The sequence below is a fragment of the Mus caroli genome, chromosome 6, assembly GCF_900094665.2.
Source record: "Mus caroli chromosome 6, CAROLI_EIJ_v1.1, whole genome shotgun sequence".
NCBI classification, from domain to species: domain Eukaryota; kingdom Metazoa; phylum Chordata; class Mammalia; order Rodentia; family Muridae; genus Mus; species Mus caroli.
In genome coordinates this window covers 2182281-2207528 of record NC_034575.1, presented here as the reverse complement: position 1 = coordinate 2207528, position 25248 = coordinate 2182281, and the positions used below count along the sequence as shown (strand labels likewise).

Sequence of the window (25248 nt, the reverse complement as noted above, 5' to 3'; positions counted from 1 at the left end):
GCCAGGGCCAAAAAAATGGGAATGGGTGGGTAGGGAAGTGGGGGGAGGGTATGGGGACTTTTGGGATAGCATTGGAAATGTAATTGAGGAAAATATGTAATAAAAATATTAAAAATAAAAAAAATATCCACCAAAGCATTTTTGTAATTAATTCAGCACATACTTATTTTTGTTTATATCTGCATATATTTTCACTGTGACATTCATGTATATATTGAATATATTCTCATTGTGACATTCATATATATATATATATATATATATATATATATATATATATATTGAATTTGATTAGATTTACCTCCATTACCCTCTCTTATTCCCCTCCTACTCTTGATGATTTCCTTCCTCTTCATAACTAGTCATCCTCTACCTTCATGTCTGTGTGTCTGTGTGTGTATGGATGTCTCTGTGTCTCTATGTGACCCACTATGTTCAATAACTCCATTGTGTATGTCCTGATGCCAGTATATGCTCTCAGAAGGTATTTAAGACCCATGTCCACACTGAAGAAGAAAGCCCTGTCACTAAAGTGTTGGCTATGTTGCCGTGCTGTACTGAGGGTCAGAAGGCCTCGTCTTCTGGGCCCTATGCAGTTTTAAGGAATCCCTGCAAATGGGACCCACGTTTCCATGTACTTCCTGTTCTCGCCAAGATGGAGAAGGTCAAGGGCAGAACCCAGTGTCCTCCCTGTGTATCAGAATTGTTCTGAACTCTGGGGTCATGTGTTTTCACTAGCTCCAAATCAGACAGGGAAAAGAATTTAGGCTAACACAAGTATAGTGCCTAGCAGAAATCTTCAGTCAGTGCATAATTTTTAAAATGCCATTTCTAAAAGCAAAACACTAAATAATTAGGGGCATTTAAAAATCCATCCTATCAATCTGTCACATTCATTAAAATTATGTCAATTAACGATGGTATTTGATAAAGAATTAATGTTTTACTTCTCAGTCCCAATTATTTCCTTATTTGGGACTGGCAATAATGTAGATAAAGATTTTCTTATTTCTTAGAAATTATTTTTCTTAGAAACAAAATTGGAACATTGCAACATGTGCTTCTATCAGATTCTCTTTGCAAGCCTCCTTTCTTTATTCTCCATGTCAGACTCTTCCCCCAACACCCAAGCCCTCATACACAGTGACACTGAGGCCACATAAAAGCCTCTAGGGTGCCCCTTTGAGCTGGACTCAAAATGAAATGAAGAATTTTCAGCATAGCACAAGGACATGTTCTTTCCAGTCTTACACATAACCTACTGCCAAGCAAGTGGTTTCTCTGGAAGGAGGCACAGCGTCCACTGCCAAAACAGATGCTCGGTTTGTGAGCAGTGCCATGTCGGAGGCACTGCACATTCTGCCTGGAGACAGAGCCACAGGAGGTCAGCATTTTAATTTATCAATTAGTGTGCTACATAAGGAGAAAAGAAATCCTGTATCATAAATCTTAGCTGCCAAAGAGAGTGACTTTTAAAATGCTTATGTTTTATTAGTTTTAATTGTGTGTGTGTGTGTATTTATATATGCACATGTACATATTAGTGCAGGTGCCTTCAGAGGTCAAAATAAGGCACTAGATCTCCTGCAACTGAGTTACATGTAGTTGTGAGTGGTCAGTCCTGGGTGCTAGGAACTGAACCCAGCTCTCTCATGCTCCCAATAAGACTGAATTCTAGTCAGCTTCAAACCAGTGTCTTTAGCTTCTCTGACAGTGTCCTATGAAATTCCCCACAAATAATGGTAATGTGTGAATGCTTGAATAAACACAATTTGGTGTTATTATTCAATTTCTGATGGTTTTAGTTACCTTGTTACTTTTTTATCCCTCTGAAGTTTTTGATACTTTCCTTTTGACTTCTAGTTTTGCTGTGACAGATGACAATGTTTTCATCAAAGTGGGTCAAAAGTCCCTAAGTCTTATGTAGCTCCAGAGAGTCCTGGAGAATCTGAATTTAAGGTAATAATAAAAGTCCCAGAGACACTCTGTCAGGTGTTAAACTGCTAGAACTTTTGGAAACAACAGATAGTGATAAATCCATTCCAAGTATTTTGGAGTATTTATAGTAGAGGCAATTACGGAAGTTAGAAGATTGTGCTGATATTAGAGTAAAGAGAAAAGTTGGAATAGAAAAATAAAGATAGTTGACTATAAAAATAACACATGCAGGTGCTATTGATTTTTTATAAAATTGTATATAAGATGTCATAGATATTATATGAGAGAATATACAGTGTGGTGTTCATTGCTGGTGGTAGGACATTGATGTTCTTATTTTGACTTGTTTATGTTTTATAATTATATTACATGCACAGATAATATTTCAATAGTGATTACTAAAATAAAATATCAGGTATCTTGGAGGATGGCTCAGTCAGAAAGGTTCCTGACACATAAACTTGAGGTCTAGAGTTCAGATTCCCAGCGATCCACGAAAACCAGATGTGCTACACATGTCTGCAACCAGGAGTTGGGTTGAGGCCCAGCGCCAGGTGGATCACTGCATCTCACTGAGCAGTCAGCCTACAGAACTGATGCGCTCGGCGTCAGGAAAAGACCTCACGTAAAAGACTGCTTGTCTCAAGCAGGGAGATAGAAGGCAACTGAAGAGGAAACCGAACATTAACTTCTGGCTTCCATACACACATTCACAATCGCATGCACATGCTCAAGTGTTAAATACTAATGAAACACACACATGTACACACACACACACACACACAAACACACAGAGATAAATAAATGAAAATGAAAAGTTATGATAAAATGATTGGTGGGATGCAATATTTCTATTATTTTGAAAATAGAACTCAATGTTAAGACCACAGGCGGTCAATAAACAAACAGACAAACAAAAAAAATAGACAACCAAAGTGGCAATGACTATTGTTGTCATTCTGCATGCCGTTTATGAAAAGCAAACATCAGAGATCTTTTTTCTGATTATGTTGAATATTTATGTGCCAGAAAACACTGACATTGTTACAATGGGTGACCAGACACTATGCAATTACCTTGTGAGGTTGTTATATGTGGAATCATTTTAAAAAGTTCTACTGTGATTCCGACTTGAGGTCCTGGTGAACATTATGAGATCAATATACCTTCCATATTTTTCAGGGCATCACAGATGCTGGTTTCGTTGTGTGTGTGTGTGTGTTTGAAAATGTTAAGATTCCCACAGCAAAACAGGGAAAGAGAGCAAGTATGGAGTCCTTTATGAGCCCACCATGTAAAAGAAAAGAATCAGCGTGGCCTGAGGGTGCATGTGATAGATTCACCTCTGTCTCATAACCTGAAGGTCCAATGAGCAAGGCTTGCCTAACCCTACTGATAAGACTAAATCTACCCTTGGCCTGGCGTCCTAAATGTTTACACAATTACTTGGATGAAGATGTAAGCATGCTTATCAAATTTGATAATGGCACATACATTCTCAGCGAGAATAATTTAAACCGTGTATCGTTACAACAATAATATCTAAGATTCAGAGTCACTATGTCATGCTGCTTCCGAGGTCTTTCCCAATACTCATTGGCTTCCTTTTCAGCGGAGCCTTCTGTGGCATGTGTCCTAGTTCCTTGAGATAATGTAAGGGACAGACATAGCTTATGAAAACTCATGTAAATCCGCCTGGAACAAAACAAGAACTTCGACTATGTTTGTTCTGTGTGTACTTGAAAAAAATGGCGAGTGTTCATCATGCCGCAGTGATGCAATTGATACCAGAAACTGAGGCAACAGACTCATCAATTCAAAATCATCCCCTAAATGCTTACCTCATGAATTCAACTTCAAATTCACTGCTCATTTTCAAAGAACTATTATTTCTCAAGGAAGAAACAAATTCAAATAAACAGAAGTCATCCTTCAAGGTCTGAGAAGTATCTTTTATTCAATTGCAGTGCATAGAGGGCATTTTAAAGGGTTCAGATTAATATTCCTTATCATATAGAGCAAACTTCTCTCTATGTGCTATAATACCTGTGATTCTCCTTTAGTATTTTTATGCATTAGCTACTCTTGCATTTTTACCGATAATTATCAATCAATTATATAAAACACATAGTATTCTCTGTGCACTCTGTGGTAGTCTAGTTGTATAATAAGGCTTTTATAAAAAATATCTATGATTATAAGTAAAATTACACTTTCAAATGCTTTATTAATATAACTTATTTTTTAATTCTAAGAGCCTGTTGTTTTCCTAATACTTATTAATTTAGAAATAATTGATTATTCTAAATCAATCAAAAGAAGGAGGAAAACATCCCCAAAAGAAGCTGTGAATGAGACATGGGCTATAAAACCAAAAATTGGAAATTGTAAAACAAATTATAACACTTGTAGGTTTAAAATATTTAATCCATACCACTTAATTGGGAATTATTTTGTATTTTTATTTAAAACATTTATTTCTTCAAAATGAGTAAAATGAGATTTTGGTAAACTTTCTATTTATAATTCTGTATTAATTAAGGGACATGAAGTATGGCAATTTTCTTCTGGCTCTCAGGAGACATTTTTCAGTTTGAGCTTTAAATCCTGGCAAAGGAATAGCAGAATTTATGTATACCTTGAGCTACAAACAGACGTGTTAACTAGATGCCTGCATCTCTTAAAAGATTTTGTAGTCTAAGCAAATAGGCAAGCTTCTCTGCGTGCAGGGTGTCAGCACCTTCCCAGGTCATGTGCAGTTCTGTGAGGTGTTAAAGACGATAGCGACTTTTCAAAAATGTCACTTCTACATGAGGGAAAAAAAAACACATTTAAAATGGAATTCTAAAATCTGGAGGAGGATATTCTCCTATACTGAAACACATGCCTACTTTACTAAAGCAAAAGCATATACCTGTCTGGAAATCTACATTCAAAACAAGGGCAAACATGTCCTAAGATATTCCTAACTCATTCTCCTCAGGTAGAGTAATGCTTGGTTGTCATTGTTGTGAATAATTCTTTTTTTTTCCCTGCCAATTTTCTTGAATTCTATTGAAACAACGAATGTAGACTTTTGCAGGGATTTGCTCTCTGGCTCTCAGCTACTTACTCTCTTCAGAACTTGGCTAATAATGAAGTAAAACTCTCTAGAGTTTGACTCTGGAGAATAGGAACTGCCTCTCTCCTTTAAAGCAATGCACCAGGTTTAAACATGAAACACACACACACACACACACACACACACACACACACACCCCTTTAAGAAGGTAAAAGGAAAGAAGGGTCTTGTGAGGAGCAGTACTTGTTACTGTCCCCAGAGTGGTGACAGCACAGGGCAGTGTTTTAGCACAGGGCAGCACAGGTTAGCAAGTTTTCAAAGAGACTTCATCAGCTGTGAAGTCAGTTATAGAATTCCATGCAGCCAACTGCAGCCCTCGAAGCTGAGCTAAGTGACACAGCCACATCTTTGTATAGTCAAGTGTCTTAAGGAGAGGCCAGTGGAGCCCTAAGGAATGTGACCGCATTATGTCAGCTCTCAAATAAATGTTAAATCTTATCCAACTATGTTGTTATTACTGTCAGCCCTCAAAGACCTTCTGAAGCACTCAAAGCAACAGATGACAGCAGATATATACTGCCCCAAATCACGAGGGCAATTTGCTAAAATAACCAGTTTTGCCCCCATACAAGTCTTCCATTCTTCTAAAACTAAAAGCAGTGCCCACTGCTTCCAGAGGTCTGCCAAAACAAGATGCTCTTTTCTGAGCACACCACTGGTCTGTTACTCCTGAGAGACTTCTGATCCTACTATGTCATTTCGGAAAGAAAAATACAAATGTATAACTCGGGACAGGTCTGGATGGTTTCAGAGTATTTCCTGTTTGGTGTGTGTATGTGTGTGTGTATGTTTGAGCTGGCTTTGAATTTATGATCCTCCTGCCTCAGCCTTTTGAGTGTCTAGATTTAAGAATGTGCCTTCAATTTCTACTTAGCCACAGTTTTCCCAACCAAATTGCCTCGGTTTCTATGGAAATAGTGTATGACACAAGAAGAAAATGCATATGAAAATGGTTTGTTTGGAAAAATAAAAGTGCAAAATTTTGCATATCTCTTTTAGTAAAGTGTATGGTAGTTAGATCGGTCCATGGGTAGGGAAAGGATGAAAGGTACATTGTCAACCAAAAGCCAAAAGCTAGCTTGTCTTGAGTGCAGTGTAGAGGGTGCAGTGTAGAGCTTTATTTGAAGCTTGATTCAAATATTTTATAATCGTCCATATTAAGAATCACAAAGAGGTCTAATGCTGCCAGCCATAGGTGACAGGCTCATGTCTTCTTTCACTGAAAGTAATTTCTATCTTCTTGCGAAAACCTAAGAGATGTCAACAAATTGAGTCCATGTTGTTGTAGAGCTCAAACTTCTTGAAGTAGGAGGAAGACCAGATGCTGCCTGAACAGTCTGGGTGCTATAATTCTCCACTCCACATTCACACATATCACCATCACAGTTGCACCTGTATATGGGGATCCCAGAGAACACAAGCAATGCAGAACCCAATCACAACAGAGACATGGCTCTCATAGCGTCTTTCTTCTCTCCACCCCTCTCCTTTTCAGAGATCCCTTCAAGTGCTCCAACTAGAGCATGGCCACATCCTGTCTCAGAACCTTCTGAACACAGAGTGTAATAAAAATGTGGTCGCTGACTATCTCAGGAATGGCAGTGAGCACCTGCTAAAATTCACAACAGAAACAAAGCTTTGACAAAAGAGTTTGTCAATTTCTCAGTTCTCGTAAATAAACTAGAAGCTAAAGAAATGAAAAGTAGGGTTAAAAACCAAGTCAAATTGAACAATGAAAAGCTGAGAATATGTTCATTGGAACTTTGGTTCTTTCCTGTTTCTCTTAGGCCTAAGCTAATGGGGATGCCGATTAATGAAGATGCGTGGTCTTTATGAGCCAACTCAGAGAAGGATGGTATTGTCATTTCCAGTGGTCACAAGAACCATTCTGTCACTAAATATTGCAGCTCAGCATGAATTAAGCATGGGGAGGATATAACGGGTGCATGCACATCCAAAGGTATTTCAACAGTGTTGTCTTGCGACATTGACATACCACTATGGCCTTTTAGAAGGACAATTCTTACCTTGTTAATGGCCCCAGATCGCCCGAGTCTTGGCTTCCAGCATCACTGGGAGTGCTCACTGATTTCGAAGAGGGAGACATAGGGGTTGGGACTAAATAATGAAAATAACAGGTATCCCATGTTAAAAAATGCAGCGGCTGCACTGGGGAAGAGCAGTGTCAGACAAATCAAAACAAACGGGCCCAAATTAAAGTGGTTGTATGGCCAGGAGAGATAGAAATGGGATAAAAAAAAAAAAGGAAAGAAAAGGAAGAAAGTCAAGTGAATTTTTCATATTTTGGAAAATGAAAGTCTGAAATGAATTTAGACAGAATTAACTTAGGGAGTCCAAGGTCATGTCCACCTAACGAAGTAAAGTGGAGAACCACAATAGCTATCCAGATAGTTCACCCTACATTTCTTCGGTAGGAACTGTCTAGCTCATTCTAATTCTTCACTTTATTTTGTTAGTATAGACGTGACCTATTTAAAAGATGAGGTGTCTATAAAACTTTAAACGTTATGAAATTGGAAGAGCCTAAACAATTAAATGCTCAAAAGTGGTGAGAGCTCTATTGCGTATCTAATTTGGAGAGAAATGTAAGGGTTCATGGTGGATGAACAACTGTGCTAAGACCGTATGACAGAGGGGAAGGGTAAATGTTGAGCCTGGTAATTAAAAAATCTCTTTCAAAACAAAGGAAACTGCCAGCCTGCTTTATTTTTACATTTAATAAATGGTTTCACCCAACCCTACATTCTACTTCACTTGGGACTTGTTTTCTTTGTCCCTAGCAGCCCTTGTAGATGCTGACACAAGACAAGAAGTGAACTGCCACCATGAGAGTGGGAGAAAGATGCTCAGAGATCCAGGTCAGCTGATAATCTGAGCAAGGATAATCAAGGGAAAACAAAACAAAACAAAACAAACAGAGATGTGTTTTCTTTCTGCAACCTCCATATCTAAGCCAAATGTCCATCAGCCACTTGCTGTACCCAAGAGGCATAATGGCTCCAGGCCAGGCAATTCAGGGGACTCATCACACATGCCAAGGAAGCCATGTGCAGAAAGAGGCTGCATGAACATAGAGTCCCATTTTCTTTCAATCATGTGCAAGTCCCTTTTATTTATTTAATAGAGTATAAGGTTTAACAGGTTTTTATTCTCTCTCCCCTCAAATTCTGTACCACAAAGACGGAATTGCCCAGGAACTGGGCATTTCCTTGTGGCTCTTCAGTTAATTATCTGATTACCCTTCGTGCTAGGGCAGAGGGAAAGCTGGGGAGAGAGATGAAAAATGGGCCTTTTGGAAAGGATTCATGTGCAGTTGAGAAGGTAGTTGCAGACTGGGGATACTTAAGTATTTTGTTTTTAAAATTTAATCACCAGCTATTTTCAGGATAAGGGATGATCACATATACTTCTACTGGGTTTAACCAGTATTGACATAGCAACTACAACATTTCAGACTATTTTGAAGCGAAAATATAATTGATCGATAGATGTCTAATTTACATCACATGTCAGCTAAGTACAAAGAGGTTTGCCAACTTCTCAATGAAGATCCACCATCCAAATCCTCTATAGATTACACCTTGCATAATAAGAAGTTAAATAAAATCTAATTTTATGAGGGCTCATTATAGCAATAGACATATGCTTTTTACATGCAATTGAGATACACTGTATGCTTTTTAGTAGGATTTTAGTTTTATGTTTATGCACTAAATCATAGTTACCAATACTTAATTTTAAGTTGGATATATTCTCTTTCTTATTTATATTGATTATTTCACATAGGTAATTCTTTTCTTAATTTAAGTATCTATGAGAATAAAAGGGATTCTATTTTAATATGGAATCCAAGAATGGAATTTTAAAGATGAAACATTTTAAATGGCCCTGATATAGTATTTATTCCTATACAGAATTTAAATGGTTTTATTTTGAATGTAGTGGATATTATGTAGTTTTGCAGACACCTTTGGGTTATTTTAGGATGTATGGAAGATAAAGAAAAGAAAAAGAAAAGAACCCATGAAAGATAAACAAGATAGTGACAGAATAAGCTCATGCAAACTACCTTTAACAAATAAAATACAAATTAATCTGTACCCAGACCTCCATGACAAAAGACTTCACAATCAACTAGAAGTGAATGAGCTGGAGGAGGAGGAGGAAATGCCGCAGTGGAAATGTCAACGAGCAATGAAATCAAGGTACACACGAGCCAAATGAATTGAAACAAATTTCCCACTGAACACTCTATTTTCATCATGGAATAATTCTATGTCTGTAGTGTTCCCGGGATTTATAACCAGATTAGCATTGTCTGAATATGCAAAGAGAGGTTAGGATTCACCCACAGAAGCAAAGAGCAATTTGATGCTTAAAAAAATCCCAAGATGTCTTCTACATACTCTCTTAACAATATAAACGAATCTGGTAGTGACACAAGGGAAAACTATGGGCATATAGTCAGCCAGTGTAAGATTAGCAGATGCTGATGACTAAGTATCATTCCCATCTCCTTCCAGCCCTCTCAGTTCTACAACGTACGTGCAACTAGAACAGTAAGCCCTAGATTTTTTTAAGCATAGAAAACAACAATAAAGCTAACACTTAAAAGCACAGTAATGCTGGACATGGTATGTTTACAAGAGGAGTAGCAACGTAAGCTTAGGGAAGTACCTAGAGGGGGCTCCGGTGATATGCCGATGCTCTGAAGCAAAGCTTCTGTCTCCCGTCGTTTGCGATCCAGATCAGAGTCATCTTGAACGGGCTCTTTCTTCTGCTGCATATCTGCCTAAAAGATTTGATATCAGCAAGGAAAGTTAGTGACGTAATTAAGGACAAGATTTTTCTTCATCGAAGTGGAAAACGCCTGGAGCAAAACCCAGGCAGAGCGCTCCATAGATATAATTGTGCATGGAGGATGAAAACCACGCTAACGGCTCAGGTAATAACTGACAGAGGCTCTCTCTTTTGGTTGAGGGCTTTTCCTGACCTCGATCACATGGTATATATGAAAGTTTTCCAGGCTGGGAAGATGCACGTAACGGCACCTGCGTCTGAGCCTGATGCCCCAAGTTTGAGTTCTAGAACCTGTATGGTGGAAAATGAACCCACTTGTGTGTCACACAAAAGAGACGCACACAAAACAAATAAAATGCAGTAAATAGAAATAAAACGAGAAACTTTTCCGAATTTGGAAAGAACCATCAAGGCAAACTATTTCTGGATGGGGCTATTGTAAAAGTAAATCCTATCTGTTTTGGCCTCTATGCTACTCCTGGTTCTTGCTCAGCACCTCTTAGTAATACTCACATTACAGAAATTTCTGGAATCTAGCTGGAAAAAAAACACCTTTTAGTTTTAAAGAAAGAAAGAAAAAAAAAAAAACCTAGATTCAGATTTCCTCAGGAGCCATTAACACATTAACTCAAAATACTTAGTAGGAAACCATAGTGCAAATAAAACAGAACAAAATTCTGCTTGGGAGTTTCTTTCATGAATTATCTAGAACTCAACTTGAAAGAGACTCAAGTCAGATTTTATGCCTAGTTGGTGGTTTTTGTTTTTGTTTTTTTGTTTTTTTTTTTAATTGGGTATTTATTTCATTTACATTTCCAATGACAGGGTTGTGACAAACTAAACTGGTAGCTGTAGAAATCAAAGGAGTTCAGTATCTGTTCGCTGTTATCCCTCCTGCTACTCCTTCCTTTATCCTGCCCTCCTATTCCTCACTCCATGTAATCAGCCATGTTTCATTATTGCCCCGTTATACACTTAAAGAAAGAAAGAAAAAAAAAAAAAACCTAGATTCAGATTTCCTCAGGAGCCATTAACACATTAACTCAAAATACTTAGTAGGAAACCATAGTGCAAACCATAGTGCATCCTGCCTCCCCTCCTTTGACACTGGCCCCTCTCCGTGGCCTCTAACTCATTTCTTGACCTCTATGGGTATCTCAATAGAACACACATATGCAAACACCCCAAGCATACAACCACTGGTACTTTCTGGGTCTGAGTTACCTCAGTCAGAATGACTGCCTCCAACTCCTTCTGTTTACCTGGTAATGTCACGACTTCTTTTTTCTTAACAGCTGAATTACTTTTGATTGTTAAATTGTAGCTTATTTTCATTATCTATTCATCAGCTGATACACATCTTGGATGTTTTGAGTTCCTGGCTAGTGTGACTAGAGTGACAGTGAACACGAGTGTGCAAATATCTCTGTAGTGGAATACAGAGTTTTGGGACATATGCAAAAGTGATATAGCTGCATCATGGGATAGATCTATTTTGAGCTTTCTGAGGAAGCTTTCCACTGATCATACTCCTTTCTCCAAGGGCAATAGATCATTGAAGAAGAGGGGTGGAGAGATTATAAAGATAGAGGCGTACTGAATGGCTAAAATGAAACTGTTTTCAAGACCCAACAGAGAGGTTTCAAGTATGAATTCATAGTGCTTATGACAACATTCACAAGATGTGGGTAAGCTCTGGCAAAGAAAAGTACAATATCGGTTGGAAGAGGGCATGGTGGGTCACCTCTACCTGAGGAGCTGTCAGTAGCTGATAGCTGTTGGGGGATGGAGGGTCAGTTTTCTTTAAGAGTATGCTACTGGTACATAGACCATGCTAGATGGATGGCCACACACCCAAAAAATATATGAGAAGCCAAAATGAGTTAATAAATTTAAAAAATGTAGTATGGGTCTTGGAGGAGGAGCAAAGATAACAAAATTGCACTGTGTGGAATTCTTAAATAATTAGCTAAAATATTTTTAAAAGGAACCTGAGGAAAAGTATTCTAAGTGGAATTGTAACTAAGGCCATTTGCCCAACTCTACACCAGGAGATTACTAGGATCTACTTCACAGGCAACCTTTATGAGCACACACAAGGGCAGCTCTCTGAAGCCTATCAAACCAACTATCCCATTAATTATCAGACATCCTTTATCTTTCATTGGTATTGGGCATCCTAGTGGGTGTATTGCTTCAATGAGTGTAATTAATTTCTATGTGCCCTAGACAGAATAATGCAGGGAGTTTTGGCTTGCCTCAGACAGTATCCTCCAACTTTATTATAAGGCCTGTGTGTATCTGTGTGTTCTATGGCCTCAACACTTCTGTTCCTATTCATCTTGGCCTTAAAGTGCACATCTATTTGTGCAGTCTATCTGTCATTAGGGAGAGACTGTCATTGGGATCTAAATTGAGCTGAAGAGAGTCTTAGAAGATTTCAGCCTTTTCACACCACTCCCCATTCTTAAAAGGCAATTCTGTCTCTGCGATGATACTAAAATGGATGCTCTTTTCCAATTATGAGATTTAAACAACTGAAGCATATTCCAAAGTCAGTGCACACAATGAGCAAAGACAGATCTGAGAAAAATACAGATGATGAGAATGAGGATCTCCACCATGTCCACGTTTTATACAGTTAAGAAGGATAGGGGGCAGAAGAAGGATAGGGAGAGGAAGGGAGGGATGAAAGAAAATAGATGTGCTACAGCTGCTATTGAAATACAGGTTAAGAAAAACCTTAGTATTGCTGCATGGAGTAGCATGGTATTTCAGAGATGAGCTTAGCCTCAACTGAACTCTCAGTTTTACTGAGAACAACATAGTTGACCTGTTCACCACGAGTTCATCCATGGGTCAGTGCCTGAGATATAACACATAGTAGAAATGTGTTTCATGAATGAATTAATATCTAACTTTGGCAGGAATTATTTTATGGTCATAGAATCATAGGTGAATATATTTCTTAGGTTAATTCCTTTCAACTACACTCCATTTAGGGGCCTCTTCCTTCACCACACTACTGTGAAGAGGAAATATTTAGAAGTCTAGAAGTTCAGAGCTCACAAAAGCATGGAAATGACAGGTGCTAGTGAAGACTTCACAGAGGAAATGAAAATGACCTCCCTAATCTATCCCTTTTAAATGAACTTGGGCATAGCTGACCAAACCTTCTGCCATAGGCGTTCTCTGTGGAAAGGTACAGCTAGGACTTGGGGTTTGAGATTCTAATTAAATTATGTGCCCTCACGAAATATAATAGAGGCCAAATTATGTGTCAACATGGCCAACACACATTGTACCAAAACAGTATCCCCAAATGTTCACTTCCTCTGTACTACGTGTGTGTTCCACTCATTGGCTGCTTTGTCTTCCTTTACCAGACTAACTTTTTACATGTATTTATTTAGGTGTGGGACTGCAGAGTGGGTGGGAACGTGCTGAGGCATGGATGCAGAGGTCAGAGGACAACTTGCAGGAGTTGGATCTCTCCTTCCACCAAGTGGAATCTGGGGCTCAAACTCAGGTCAACATGCTTGGTGGCAAGTGTCCACACCTGCTGAGACATCTCGCAAGCCCACACTTGTATTATTTATTTGTTAGTGTGTATGTCTTTCTGTCTCTCTGTCTGTCTCTGTCTCTGTCTCTCTGTCTCTCTCTCTCTCTGTGTGAGAGAGAGAGAGTGAGGGTGTGCCTGCATATCACACAGTTTGAGTGTAGAGGTCAGAATACAACTTTTGGAAGACAGTTCTCTCCTTTTACCATGTTGAGGCAGTGTCTCTCTTACAGTGTCTTGCTGCTGTGTACTCTAGGCTACCATAGCTTGGTTCCTAGGTAGCTTCCAGAGATTGTCCTCAGGTTGCCTGGTTTGAGGGTCAAGTGCTTTTTTGCCTGGTCATCCCACTAGCTCTATTTTTTGCTTTTTTAATTCTTTAAGAAACAAATCAGCAAGCTGGAATATATTGAAAGTAACTGCTTATCTAGGCCTTCAAAAGCTTAGGAAAGCTATCAATGTCCAAAGCTGGCCAGAAGAACTGTGCACTTAGATAACCAGAGCTTATCAGAGACAAGCCAGTTATCACTCAGCACAGTAAACAAAACCAAGTATAATCTCTTCAAAGAAACTGAGGTTAGAGGCCTAGGGATAAACCTTACGATTCTCTCTAGTAAGAACTATAGAGTCCTGCCATGATTTAATGACTCACCGTGGACTGAGTTAGCATCACTAGTAATTAAAAACCCAAAAGCTGCCTTTCCCAGAAAACGATATTTTTGTTTGTGAGGCATAATCACAGTTGAGCTCCAGAGAGAATAACCAAAGAAAGAACATTTGCCAGCTGAGCGTTGTCCATCCTTTTTCAAAGACAGGTTCACATTCATTAGGGAATAGGTGAAGACAGGGTAGAAAGCCTTAGTCTGTTCCTGTTTCTAGCAATTCAGCCTAAGACCAAGGTCAGAGTAAAAAAACTTCAGGATGGCCTCCGTGAAATTCACCTCACTGCATTGAAGCCCAGTTTTCATGAAATTGGGCCTGTCTCTTAAATGCTAGCCACTATATTTATTTTAAAATCAGATTTTAGCCATAATACCACAGCCAAGAAAGCAATTGGCATCCAAGGGAGTGGAAAGTGAGTTTTCCCTGTGCAATTTTCTCCACTGTTGGGGATAATCTACCCAGGTGGCCCTAATTCCCTCTTCTCTCCATCATCGTAGACAGGAAGCCACTGAGGTTTGCGCCAAAAGGGCACTTTGTTCCTTTTTAATTCTGAATCTATTTGTTTCATTTAAAATATGGGCCTAAATAAAGTTTATAAAACATCAAACTTAAATTCTTAAGCCAGTTTCTAACTCCTTTCAAACAACACAAAACACAGAACATCTTAGCTCAGGTGTCAGTAATGGTGGCAGTCACTTTAAGCACTGCATAACCTTGAGGTCAGAGATCCACGGGAATCTGCAGGTCGGAACTCCTCATGGTATTATAATGCCAGACCAGCGTCTTCAGTACCTGCCTCAAACAGCTTTCATGTCTATTTTTGTTGGGCATATACTATGTGGAAAAACATGTGTTAGACACAAAATAAAAATTAAAAAAAAAGTATAGACTCCTACCCCTGTTGATTCCTGAGGGTCAACGATAGCTTGCCATAGTGAGGAACATGAGAGATGAAAAGAGAAAGATGCATGGGTGTGCACAATTAATGAGCAGGTGAAGGACGATATGAGAGGAATAGAGCAAACTTGCCATGCAGAGTGTGGATAGAGGAATGTGTGCATATGGATTGAGCATCCCCAAGCTGAAATGCAAAATATCCCAATATCTCAAAGGCTTTCAATGTCAACATGATTTGGGAATGCAGAATTCCATACCATGAAACTTTGCTTTTGAAAAAGATTATTTTAAGCATTATACACACTATGTCTAGCCTATGTGTATAAAATGTTTATGAGGCAAATGAACTTCATGTATAAAATGTGTTAGGTCTCCCAACACATTTCCAACTTGTGCGTGTATAGACATTTCCAGATCTGAAAAACAAAATCCAAAGCAGGAAATACTTTTGGTCTCAAGAATATCACCTATATATTTAAATTGTAGGCTACTTTGGCTGGAATGTGGAAAAAGGGGAAGAAAAGCGTTTTGTTACACTTCTCCATACCATGATGATGCTTGCAACCTGTAGGAACGGAATGATGCCAAGGGTCTGAGTGCGAATGAAGTGACTGGCCAGACTCCCCCATGAAGCTGGAGACCAAAGAGAGCCAGTCTCTTGCATGGGTGGCTTATTTCTTCATTAGAAAAAGGTCAAAATAAATTGGTTATATATTTCATATATAAAATACTGTAACCTCTGGGTGGAGGGATGGCTGAGCAGCTAAGAGAACTGAGTTTTCAGAGGAGCTGAATTTGGTTCCCAGGACCCACATCCAGTGGCTCACAAACACTCAGGCTCCGGGGGAGTCTATGCCACTGGTATCTATAAGAAACTGCTCTCAAATGTACTTACGCTCATGCACGCACACGCAAGCACACACTTGCGTATACACACACACACACACACACACACACATTTTAAAAATAAGCAATCATTAAAGATACCATAATCTCACGAGCGAGGGTTCTTGGACTCTAGGATCCCATCCTGACCGAGAATCAGTATGCATCTATTTTATGGGCCCCTTCACCCCTCATCTCTGACCTCAGAAGCACAGTAAGAACTGTTTCTCACTGTGGTGGTTAATCTTGATTGGCATCTTCATGGAACTTATAATCACCTAAGAGACACACAGGAATGTCCCTAAGGGTATGTGACGAGATGTCTCATGCTCTTGTCGACAAAACTAAAGTAGCATTTGCTACGATGTCTTTATCACCTGAAAAGGCTTTATCCCCCTTTTTAAAAAAGTGTCTATATTTTATTGTATTTTTTGTTAATCATTTTATTCATTTACATTTCAAGTAATATCCCCCTTTCTGGTTACCCCTCCACAAACCCCCATTCCATTCCCCTCTATCCCCTCCTCTTCACCTCTATGAGGGTGCTCCTCCACCCACTCACCTACTCCCGCCTCACTGCTCTAGCATCCCCTTATCCTGGGGCATCAAACCTTCACAGAACTAAGGGCCTCTCTTCCCACTGATGTCAGGTAAGGCCACCCTTTACTGCATATGCAGCTCAAGCCATGGGTCCCTCCATGTGTAATCTTTCGTTGGTGGTTCAGTCCCTGGGAGCTCCGGGTGGTTCAGTTAGTTGATATTGTTCTTCCTATAGGGTTGCAGTTGCCTCCAGCTCCTTCAGTCCTTCCCCTAGCTCTTCCATTGGGGTCCCCAGGTTCAGTCGGATGGTTGGCTGTGAGTATCTGAGTCCGTATTGGCCAGGTGCTGGTAGAACTTCTCCGGGAACAGCAAGTGCTTCTTGGCATCAGCAAGAGTGTTTGGGTTTGGTGTCTGCAGAAGGGATGGATCCCTAGGTGGCGCAGTCTCTGCCTTTATCACTTAAACTGAACTAAACAATCCCTTCTTCCTTAAGTGGCCTTTGCCAGGTACTTGGTCACAACAATGAGTCAGAAGGGTTATTAGGATTCACTAACTCATTTCTCTCTATTATCTTTTGGAATCTACACAGAACTCTGTCAAAAGTCAAGCTCACAGAGGCCTACACTAACAGTCATTCTGTAAAGGGCAGAACCAATTTTCTGAGTGGCATACAATGCAAAAGCCCCTGTACGTAAGCAGGCTTAAAACCATCTGTCTGATGACACTGGCTGCTCAAAGCAAATGGAGCCAGACTGTCTACACAGGATATTTAAAGAGGGACTGGTGGGATGGCTGCCCAGGGATAGTGGTTTTAATGAGATGTCACCCATAGAGTCAGGCTTGAATACTTGCCCCCAAGTTGATGACACTGTCTGAGGAGGCATAAGGGTATGGTTTTCCTGGAGGAAGTGTGTCTCTGAGGTTTCAAAAGCCTTCACTAACCAAGGTCACGCTCTCTGTTTCTTGCTTGAGCTAGGAGCCTGAAAGCTATCACTTTTCCTATTGCTCTGGTCCTTCCCCACCTGCCAGGGTGGTGATGATTTCTTATCTCTCTGGAATGTAAGTCCCAAATAAGCCCATCTATAAGTAGCCTGATTATCTTCAAGTTCAATCATTGGGACCCACGTGGTGGAAGGAGTGAAGGAGTGAAGGAACTTCATACATTTACTGTAGCACACACATGTCCCAACCTAGTCACTCACCAAATAGACAAAGAGTTGGATTAAAAAAAAAAAAAACAGATGTTTAAATGATACAAAAGAAAGAGCTTCCTGAGGGATGAGAGGTGGTGCAGAGGGGATATTTCAAACCAAGGCATGCTTTAAATACAATATGGCTAGGGCAACCCAAAATTGAGTGCTGATTTGAACCTCCTGAATGGTAGTGAAGATCAGAGTGAAGGACTCTGAATTGCCCTTGTGTCTTTGAACTGCCCTGCCAGTTAAGGAATGAAGAGAGTAAGATCTTCTGTAGCTCCGATGCTAGAGGCAAATGGAGGCCAGGAGCACTGCCTGCCTCCCAGGCTCCAGGAGCAATCTTTGCTGTGCAGGAGGTGAGACCTTTACTTTGCAAAACTGCTTGGTATACCAATAATAACAATAAATAAATAAATAAATAAATAAATAAATAAATAAAAGCAAGCTAGCCTTGAACTGCTGTTGGCCCACGATTCTCCCAAAATGTATTAAAAAAAAAAAAAAAAGATGGAACAGACAGCCTAATTTGGAACCAGATTTCTTATATCACATCATCCTTCATAGTAATTCCATGAAATTCAATTTGGATGTTAGAATGTCAGTTTAAAAGGAAACCCATTATTAGCAAGGAATAGCAGGTGCTTTGAAGATACAGTAACTGTTGACGTTTGAGAGAAGGGAAACATAATTACCTAATGCTTTTTGGGGCTTCCCATACAAATGAATAGCCATCCATGTCAGCTCTCACCTCTGTTTCACCCACAGCCTGCATACATAACAGCAAAGATCTTGCCGAGAAAACCATTATGCAGACTATCAAGGACAAACACGCTACCGCATCAGTCACAGTGTAAGGCACGGAAAGGTGGGAGAAGCCAGAAGGCTAAGCTGTAACTGCAATTCCGTCTTTCTTGGTTGGAAAATAATAAACATTGTAAATCTGCTATTTCACTCTCTTAAACTTGTAGAATGAAGCAGCATCTACTTAGATCATGAGGCACCAATGTGCACTTTTTAAAAATTCCTGTGTGGGGAGAAGGTCCAGTTTCCCTTAATGCAGGGATATCATACTGTACAAAGATTTCTTTTTAGAAAACTATTGACAAATATCTTTGCCCTCTGGTTTTTGTTCATCAAATGCATCATTTCTAAACTGTCACAGCAAATTGGAGAATAAAAGAATAAATCACTTCCTGGATTGAGATGGGAGACGACGACATATGACAGACATGCTTTGAATTTGGGGTCAAGAGTCTTCGACCTCTGAGTTTACCAGGAGAAAAGCTGTCCTGCCTCTGGGTCCTTGCTGTTTGGTGACATGAAGAAGGACCACAGCAGAAGGTCTCTAAAACCCCCTAATACCATAGCAGCTGACACTATTCTACGCTATCCACCCACCTTCCTACTGTAACCCACTTACCTGACCCAAGGATTTTTATCAGGGGAAATGCACAATGTGTTGGAATAAACTGAAATCCACTGGCACTGTTCTCTATTTTGTCTTCTAAAATAACTGTACTGGTAGTTTCTTACAAAATAAGTACATGGAAATTAGTTCATAGGAAGATTTTTTTTTTCCCTTAAAACTAACACAAGTATAAACTATTACTAGGTTCCAGGCAGCAGAGAGAAGGGCCTCCTAATCTTAGAAGTTCCATAAAGTAAACGTATCATTGCTCCCAATGTAAGGCTGGGAGAACAAATCCCGGGACGGTTAAAGAACGGCTACCGGAAGAGGGACCACAAACCGCTTCCAGAGTTCTATTCAAATCTGGAGTGAACATGGGCTTGGAACTTTTGAGTCACACAGTATCCACTGCTTAGGTAATGCCTGACAGCACTTACCCAATAGAAATGCCCTTCTTCTTCAGCGTGTGTAGATAACGCTCACACATTTTATTCAAATGTCATGAGAATTCTCAAAGGGGATTCTCTCCATCCATGTAACCCGTCCCTCAGGTCCCAGGGATCCTTTTAGCCCACAGCAACCCAATTCCAGCCTCACCTCTTTCTTCTTCCTCTCCTCTTCCTTCCGCTTCTTCTCCTCTCTTATCTGTGCTAAGCGCTGCTTTTTGCGCTCCAGCTCAGCCTTTAGGTCGCTCTTGTCAGACATGTTTGCTTCCTTGGAGAAAAGGAGAGAAAGGAAGTAAGAGACTATCTAAGTAATCCTATTTGTATTATCATTACAAAAATCACTCAAAAGGAAATGCAGTTCACAAATGTGACTCTGGGACAATAATAGGTTGTATTAGTTAGCCTGTGGTGAAGAAGCAGCAACAGGAACTTAGCTTTGCTATAGCATAGTGTGATTCTTTTCCTATTATGTATCCATAAAGTGACTAAAAAAATTCGCTGTTGTCATCTGGCTTGAAAAAGAATATCAACTGACTTTCAGGGACGCAAGGAGTTTTCTGTACAAGTTTCTTCACAGATAAACAAAAGAAGAGAAGGGCGGGGGAGTCTCATGATGGCTTTGAGTTTAGATGCTAATGGAGCAATTCATCTCCACACTGCACAAAGAAAATAGGCTGTCAGGAACCCTAGAGTGTGCCCCCGCTCAGATTTCTATGGACTGGATAAACAGTCCTCCACAGAGCTTAGGGAAATTCCATTTTGCCTACCATTACATGCCTCTCAGAAGACAGCTGCCGAAGACCCTACATGCTAATCTTTTTCTTTCTCTAAACTCCTCCCAATCTGTCACACTTAATTTCATCTCCCAAATAACACGATTTCTATAAACATTCATTTGCATACTGAGTGCAATATTCTTATTTTGGTACTGACCTCACTCAGAGTAAAGGGTGGTGATGTACACAAGAAATAGGAGCTAACCCTGGGTTGAATTCTGAGGAAAATTCATTCAAATGAGGTATAATTTTATTTATCACTTTAAAAAAACACTTATTTTATGCATATTATTGCTTTGCCTGCATGAATGTATGTGTACCACATGCATTCATTGAGTCTGCAGAGAGGTTAAAAGAGGATATTGGATTCTCTGGATCTAGAATTTCAGGTAGTTGTGAGCCATGTGGGTACTGGGACTCGAACCTGGGTCTTCTGTGAGAACAGCAAATATTCTCACTGCTAAGCTATCTATCCAGCCCTGAGGCTTAACCTTAATGATATCATGGCAGTGTTTATGATAATGGGGCCAAAGCATTTTCCAATACAAGAAATTTGGAGAACACTGTTATTAGTAACTAGTGATCATACACTTCCATTCTGGAAACAAGGAAGGAGGAACCCACTGAAATGTAGGCTGTCCAGCCACTGCATGGTGTGGAAACTAAATTCAAGCTTTCATGTACTATGATCCACAACACGCATCCAAACCCTGAAGTTTAACCTCAAAAAAGTGCCCATCAAAATAAATGAATACATAGCAAAGATCTGGGAGAATCGACCACAGTGAGCACAGTGGAGTTATCAGACCATGAACTGGATACCCTACAGTATCAGGAACTCACAAATGATGGGAAGATCAGAATGTGGAACGATGGAGATGCAGAAAGATGAGAAGCCTGGCGGGTGCGTCCAAGAGAAGTGAGGAATCCAGACAAAGAGTTATAAACTTCAGTTGAAGTGTGTATGTGCACAGAGGCGAAGCCTGAGAGTATCAGGGAAAGAAAAAAAAAAGACTTCTATTTGATAGAAGTGGGAGACAGCCAATCACAGCAGCTTTCTGAAAGGGAAGGGGACAAAGTAAAATTGGAAGTTGCTCAACCCTATACTTGTCCCTGCCTGTATGACAATAGGAGCAGACACTAGAAATTAGGCAAGCTGCCGGGAGACTGTGCCAGCATCGCTCCGATTCTTCTGCACCTGCACTGGGAAGGAAGTGGAATTCAGGTCAGGCATTGAGATTGTGTCTTGCATAGCCAGAGGATGGAGTCCTTCAAGGGGGTACTGAGGGATATGGAAGGAAAAGAGAAATATTCTACAACAATTTAGCTTTGAGAGAGCAAAGAAGATGGCTCAGATAATGGAGGGAGAAGACCAAAAAGAATGGAAGGAGAGGACCAAAAGCAAAATGGCAGTCAGAAAAGTTTAATCTGTGTTCATCAACCAGCAACCTTTGAGCACACTGACATTTGGGCGTCAATGGACAGAAATCACAGCTACACAGCTGACACATCAAAATATCAAAAGGGAGCCCAGGGGCTGAGGGTCTGGAATAAAGCTTGAAGCCCTTCACCTGCAGAGGACTTAAAATCTGAACCCCAAATCCATGGGCATGTAAATAACCTGAGGAGTTGTGTAGCAAGGAAGTACCTGCTCAAGGAGCCTGTTCACAAGAGCTCTACCCGATGTGGTAGCTTTACCTGGTGTGGTGGACCATGGATCTAAACGGTTATGTGTTTTGATCTTACTCTTTCCTTTCTTTGTTTCAAAAGTGACAGAATGAACAAAAGTCTATCAAGAAAATACTGGTGGCTCACACTGTTCAGCCCCGAGGTGTGAGATGTGTGCAGGGGAAATGATGTGGTGTTACTTACAAAAGCCGTCTGAGGAGCTCCCATGCTCGTCGCTAGTAGAGACTAATCTATTGGAATTGATGAGGCTGAAAGGTTTCGGTGGCCAAAGTATCATCCTTAAATATGAAAATCACGGTTTGAGCAATAGTCATGCTGTCCTCAGCTCAAAGCAGACAGGGGAAACTTGTGGAGCATCCAGTTTTCCTTGTTCCCTCTCTCTCCCCAACTATTTCCTATGTGCTTCCTGGTCAAAATCGCCTGGCCCCATTTTAGTTACATATTCCAGTCATCTGGAACAAATCACATTCCAAAATTAACCTATATTGGTTGTTACATATTTTAATTAATTTTCTTCTTTAGTAATTCCTTGTATATACACAATGCACACACACACAGACACACACACAGACATACACACAGACACACACAGACACAGACACAGACACACACACATATACATACATGTTTATACATACGTAATACATTCTAATTATTCTCATCTGCCATTTTCCCTTCTTTCTCCCCCATCCTATGTCAGCAAGTCTTCCTCCTCCTGACAAATTGCTTACCTCCAAGCCTTTTTGCTTTGTATTATGACCCACTGACTTTAACCAGTGTTGTCTGTGTGACCAAGAGTTTGTCATTGTCCACTGTATCTGATGGGCTCACCAGTCCACATACAGCTGAAGACACTGGCTGTGTCTCCTCTAGAATCCATGAGTAAGCAACAACTCAATGTGGAGGGATAGGGCACCCAGAAGCTCATTCCTAATCCATAACTGACTGCAGACAGGTTCAGTCATATGCAGGCCACCATAGCTGCAAAGCGCAACCACAAGAAGAGTTAGCTTGTCTTTTGAGCAAGGTACAAGGATAAGGAAGCAGCCCAGAGCAGGCAGGCAGACAGCTATGTCTGATGGCACTAATTACTAATGATGGTATTGTAAGCCATAGAGCTAAGACTATTAGGACAACCCAAAAAGCACCAAAGAGCCTAAAAAAGAAAGTGGATTAAGGACACAAGTGTAAAGCTCGTCTGTTTATGTGTAGCAGAGCCACTGTCAAGGACTCAACTCTAGAGGGCTTGACTGGGTATTGATTGTTTGGATCGGTTCCAAGCTAGACACTTAGCATCACCCCCAGGGGCATAAGAAACCTCAATAGAGTGCCTCATAAAGGGTTTGGGAAATGAATGGGCTTTCAGGCCTAGTGCAGTGCCTTCCTTACACAGTGACTTAAACGCAATGTCAGCACTAACCTCCACAGGATTTCTGAGGGGCCTTGCCAGCCCCACCCTCGGTATCTCCCCGCACATCAAACAGAGCATCTGGGGGTAGGTTGGGACACAAAACTTGAGGTAAGTGAGTTAAAAAGTCCCATGCTTGTCTCAAAAAACAAACAAACAAAACAAAACAAAAAACAAACAAAGTCCCATGGTGATTCTGACACTCAGTCTAGAAAACAGAGTCACCCATGCTAACTAATGCTCACTTCACACACTTGAAAAGCTTGTCTTTCCCACTTACGGATGGCAATCCGTCGGGAAGACAGATCATACACATCTCGGAGGACGGGCTTTTCCCTGTCTAATCATAGCATATCCTCTCATTCATTATCCAATTCATGGCTTTCCTCTACTGGGCTTCAGGCCAAGTGCAGCTGAATTATATTCAATTCCATCCATTCTAGGATCGGTCGATGTACGCCACCCCCGTGCCTGCTCTGCTCGCCATAGCAGAGTTCCATTCTCTCTTCTCATTTCACCCCAGGGTCTCTCTTGCTGCGCTCCTTTCCCTGGTGTCCATTGCCAAACTCACCCTTCCCACAATTCCTCAGCCTCCCACATCTCATCGCGCACCCCCAAACCTTCCAGTTTCAATGTAATGGAGCACAGGCTCACCTCACCTTTCCCGTTTCTTCCTCTATCTAGTGACACTGACTACTATTATTATCTACTGACTACTACAAATTATCTACTCTATATGGTGTGGATTCCAAACACCAATCACCAATCAGTCCGATTCCAACTGTCTCTGATGTCTGTTTTGTTCCCTGGTCCATCTTTGAGCTCCTGCCTCATGTTAACTATCATGATAATTATATATGTACATAGACACATACATATACACATACACATATATGACCTCAGTTCTACTCATTGGTGTTACAAACCCAGGTTTGATCACTTTGGCTTCTGTTTGTTTATGGTTAAGGCAAACAGTCATGCTTTTGACTTCAATTAATGCACCAACGTAAGGAAAGATCTCATCACAGTGCCTGGCAGATATTAAACACTCACAGGAGTTTCTCTTCTGCCAACACTCCTGCACCTCCACCCCTGTCCTGGATAGTTTAGGTCAACTTGACACAAGCTAAAGCTATTTGAGAGGACAGAACCTCAATTAAGAAAATGCCTCCACAAGATTGGGCAGTGGGCAAACTTGCCAGGGAAATTTTAAAATTAGCTATTGGTGGGGGAGAGCCCAGCCCATGTGGTGGGTGGTGTCATCCCTAGGCTGGTGGTCCTGGGTCCTGTAAGAAAGCAGGGTGAGCAAATCATGAGAAGCAAGCCAGTAAGCAGCACCCCTCCATGGCCACTGCATCAGCTTCTGCCTCCAGGTTCCTGCCCTAAATTCCTCTGATGATGAGAAGTGATGCTGGGAAGTGTAAGCCAAGTAGACTGCCTACTCCCAGTTACTTTGGTGGTGGTGTTTGATCACAGCGACAGTCCCTCAAGCTAAGACATCTGATTCTTTTTACTTCTATTTTTATCAATTATTAGGAGTATTGGTTTTCATGTGAATCCTAGCTCTTATCCCCAGATCCACTCTACTTCATCACTCAGAGATTCCAACAATCTCTGCCAATCAAAGAATAGCTATACACCTTACAGGCATAGCACTCTACTGATTTACTATCAGAAGCCAAGAGCCAAGAACATCAATCCATGTTCTTGAAAGTCTAAGGCCGTTAGAGAGGGGAGAGCAGGACAGAAAGACCTCCACCTACCAGAGTTTACAAATGAAGGAAAGCAAAAGAGTTGGTGAGAGGTGTGACACCAAGAAAACTCTATTTTAAAAGTTAAATGCGAGAAAAGCACCGGGGCAGCTGGGGCGCAGGGTCTGCTGACACTCGCCAGCTACCCACAAC

The 25248-nt window shown here is 40.6% G+C and overlaps 1 protein-coding gene across 6 annotated transcripts in view; it reads right to left on the bottom strand.

The window, feature by feature from the left end:
• Dync1i1 (dynein cytoplasmic 1 intermediate chain 1) overlaps positions 1-25248 on the bottom strand; it is a 305446-nt gene that overhangs the window by 254840 nt on the left and 25358 nt on the right. For 2 of the 6 annotated variants that reach the window (XM_021164407.2, XM_029478836.1), the window contains exons 2-4: positions 19623-19739; positions 9758-9872; positions 7087-7228 (exon numbers count right to left, since the gene is read on the bottom strand). In XM_021164407.2, the coding sequence (XP_021020066.1) occupies positions 7087-7228; positions 9758-9872; positions 19623-19730 (365 nt within the window). In that variant the 5' untranslated portion in view covers positions 19731-19739. The remainder of the gene's footprint in view (positions 1-7086; positions 7229-9757; positions 9873-19622; positions 19740-25248) is intronic. The other 4 variants (XM_021164406.1, XM_021164409.2, XM_021164408.2 and 1 more) reach the window with 2 other exon arrangements.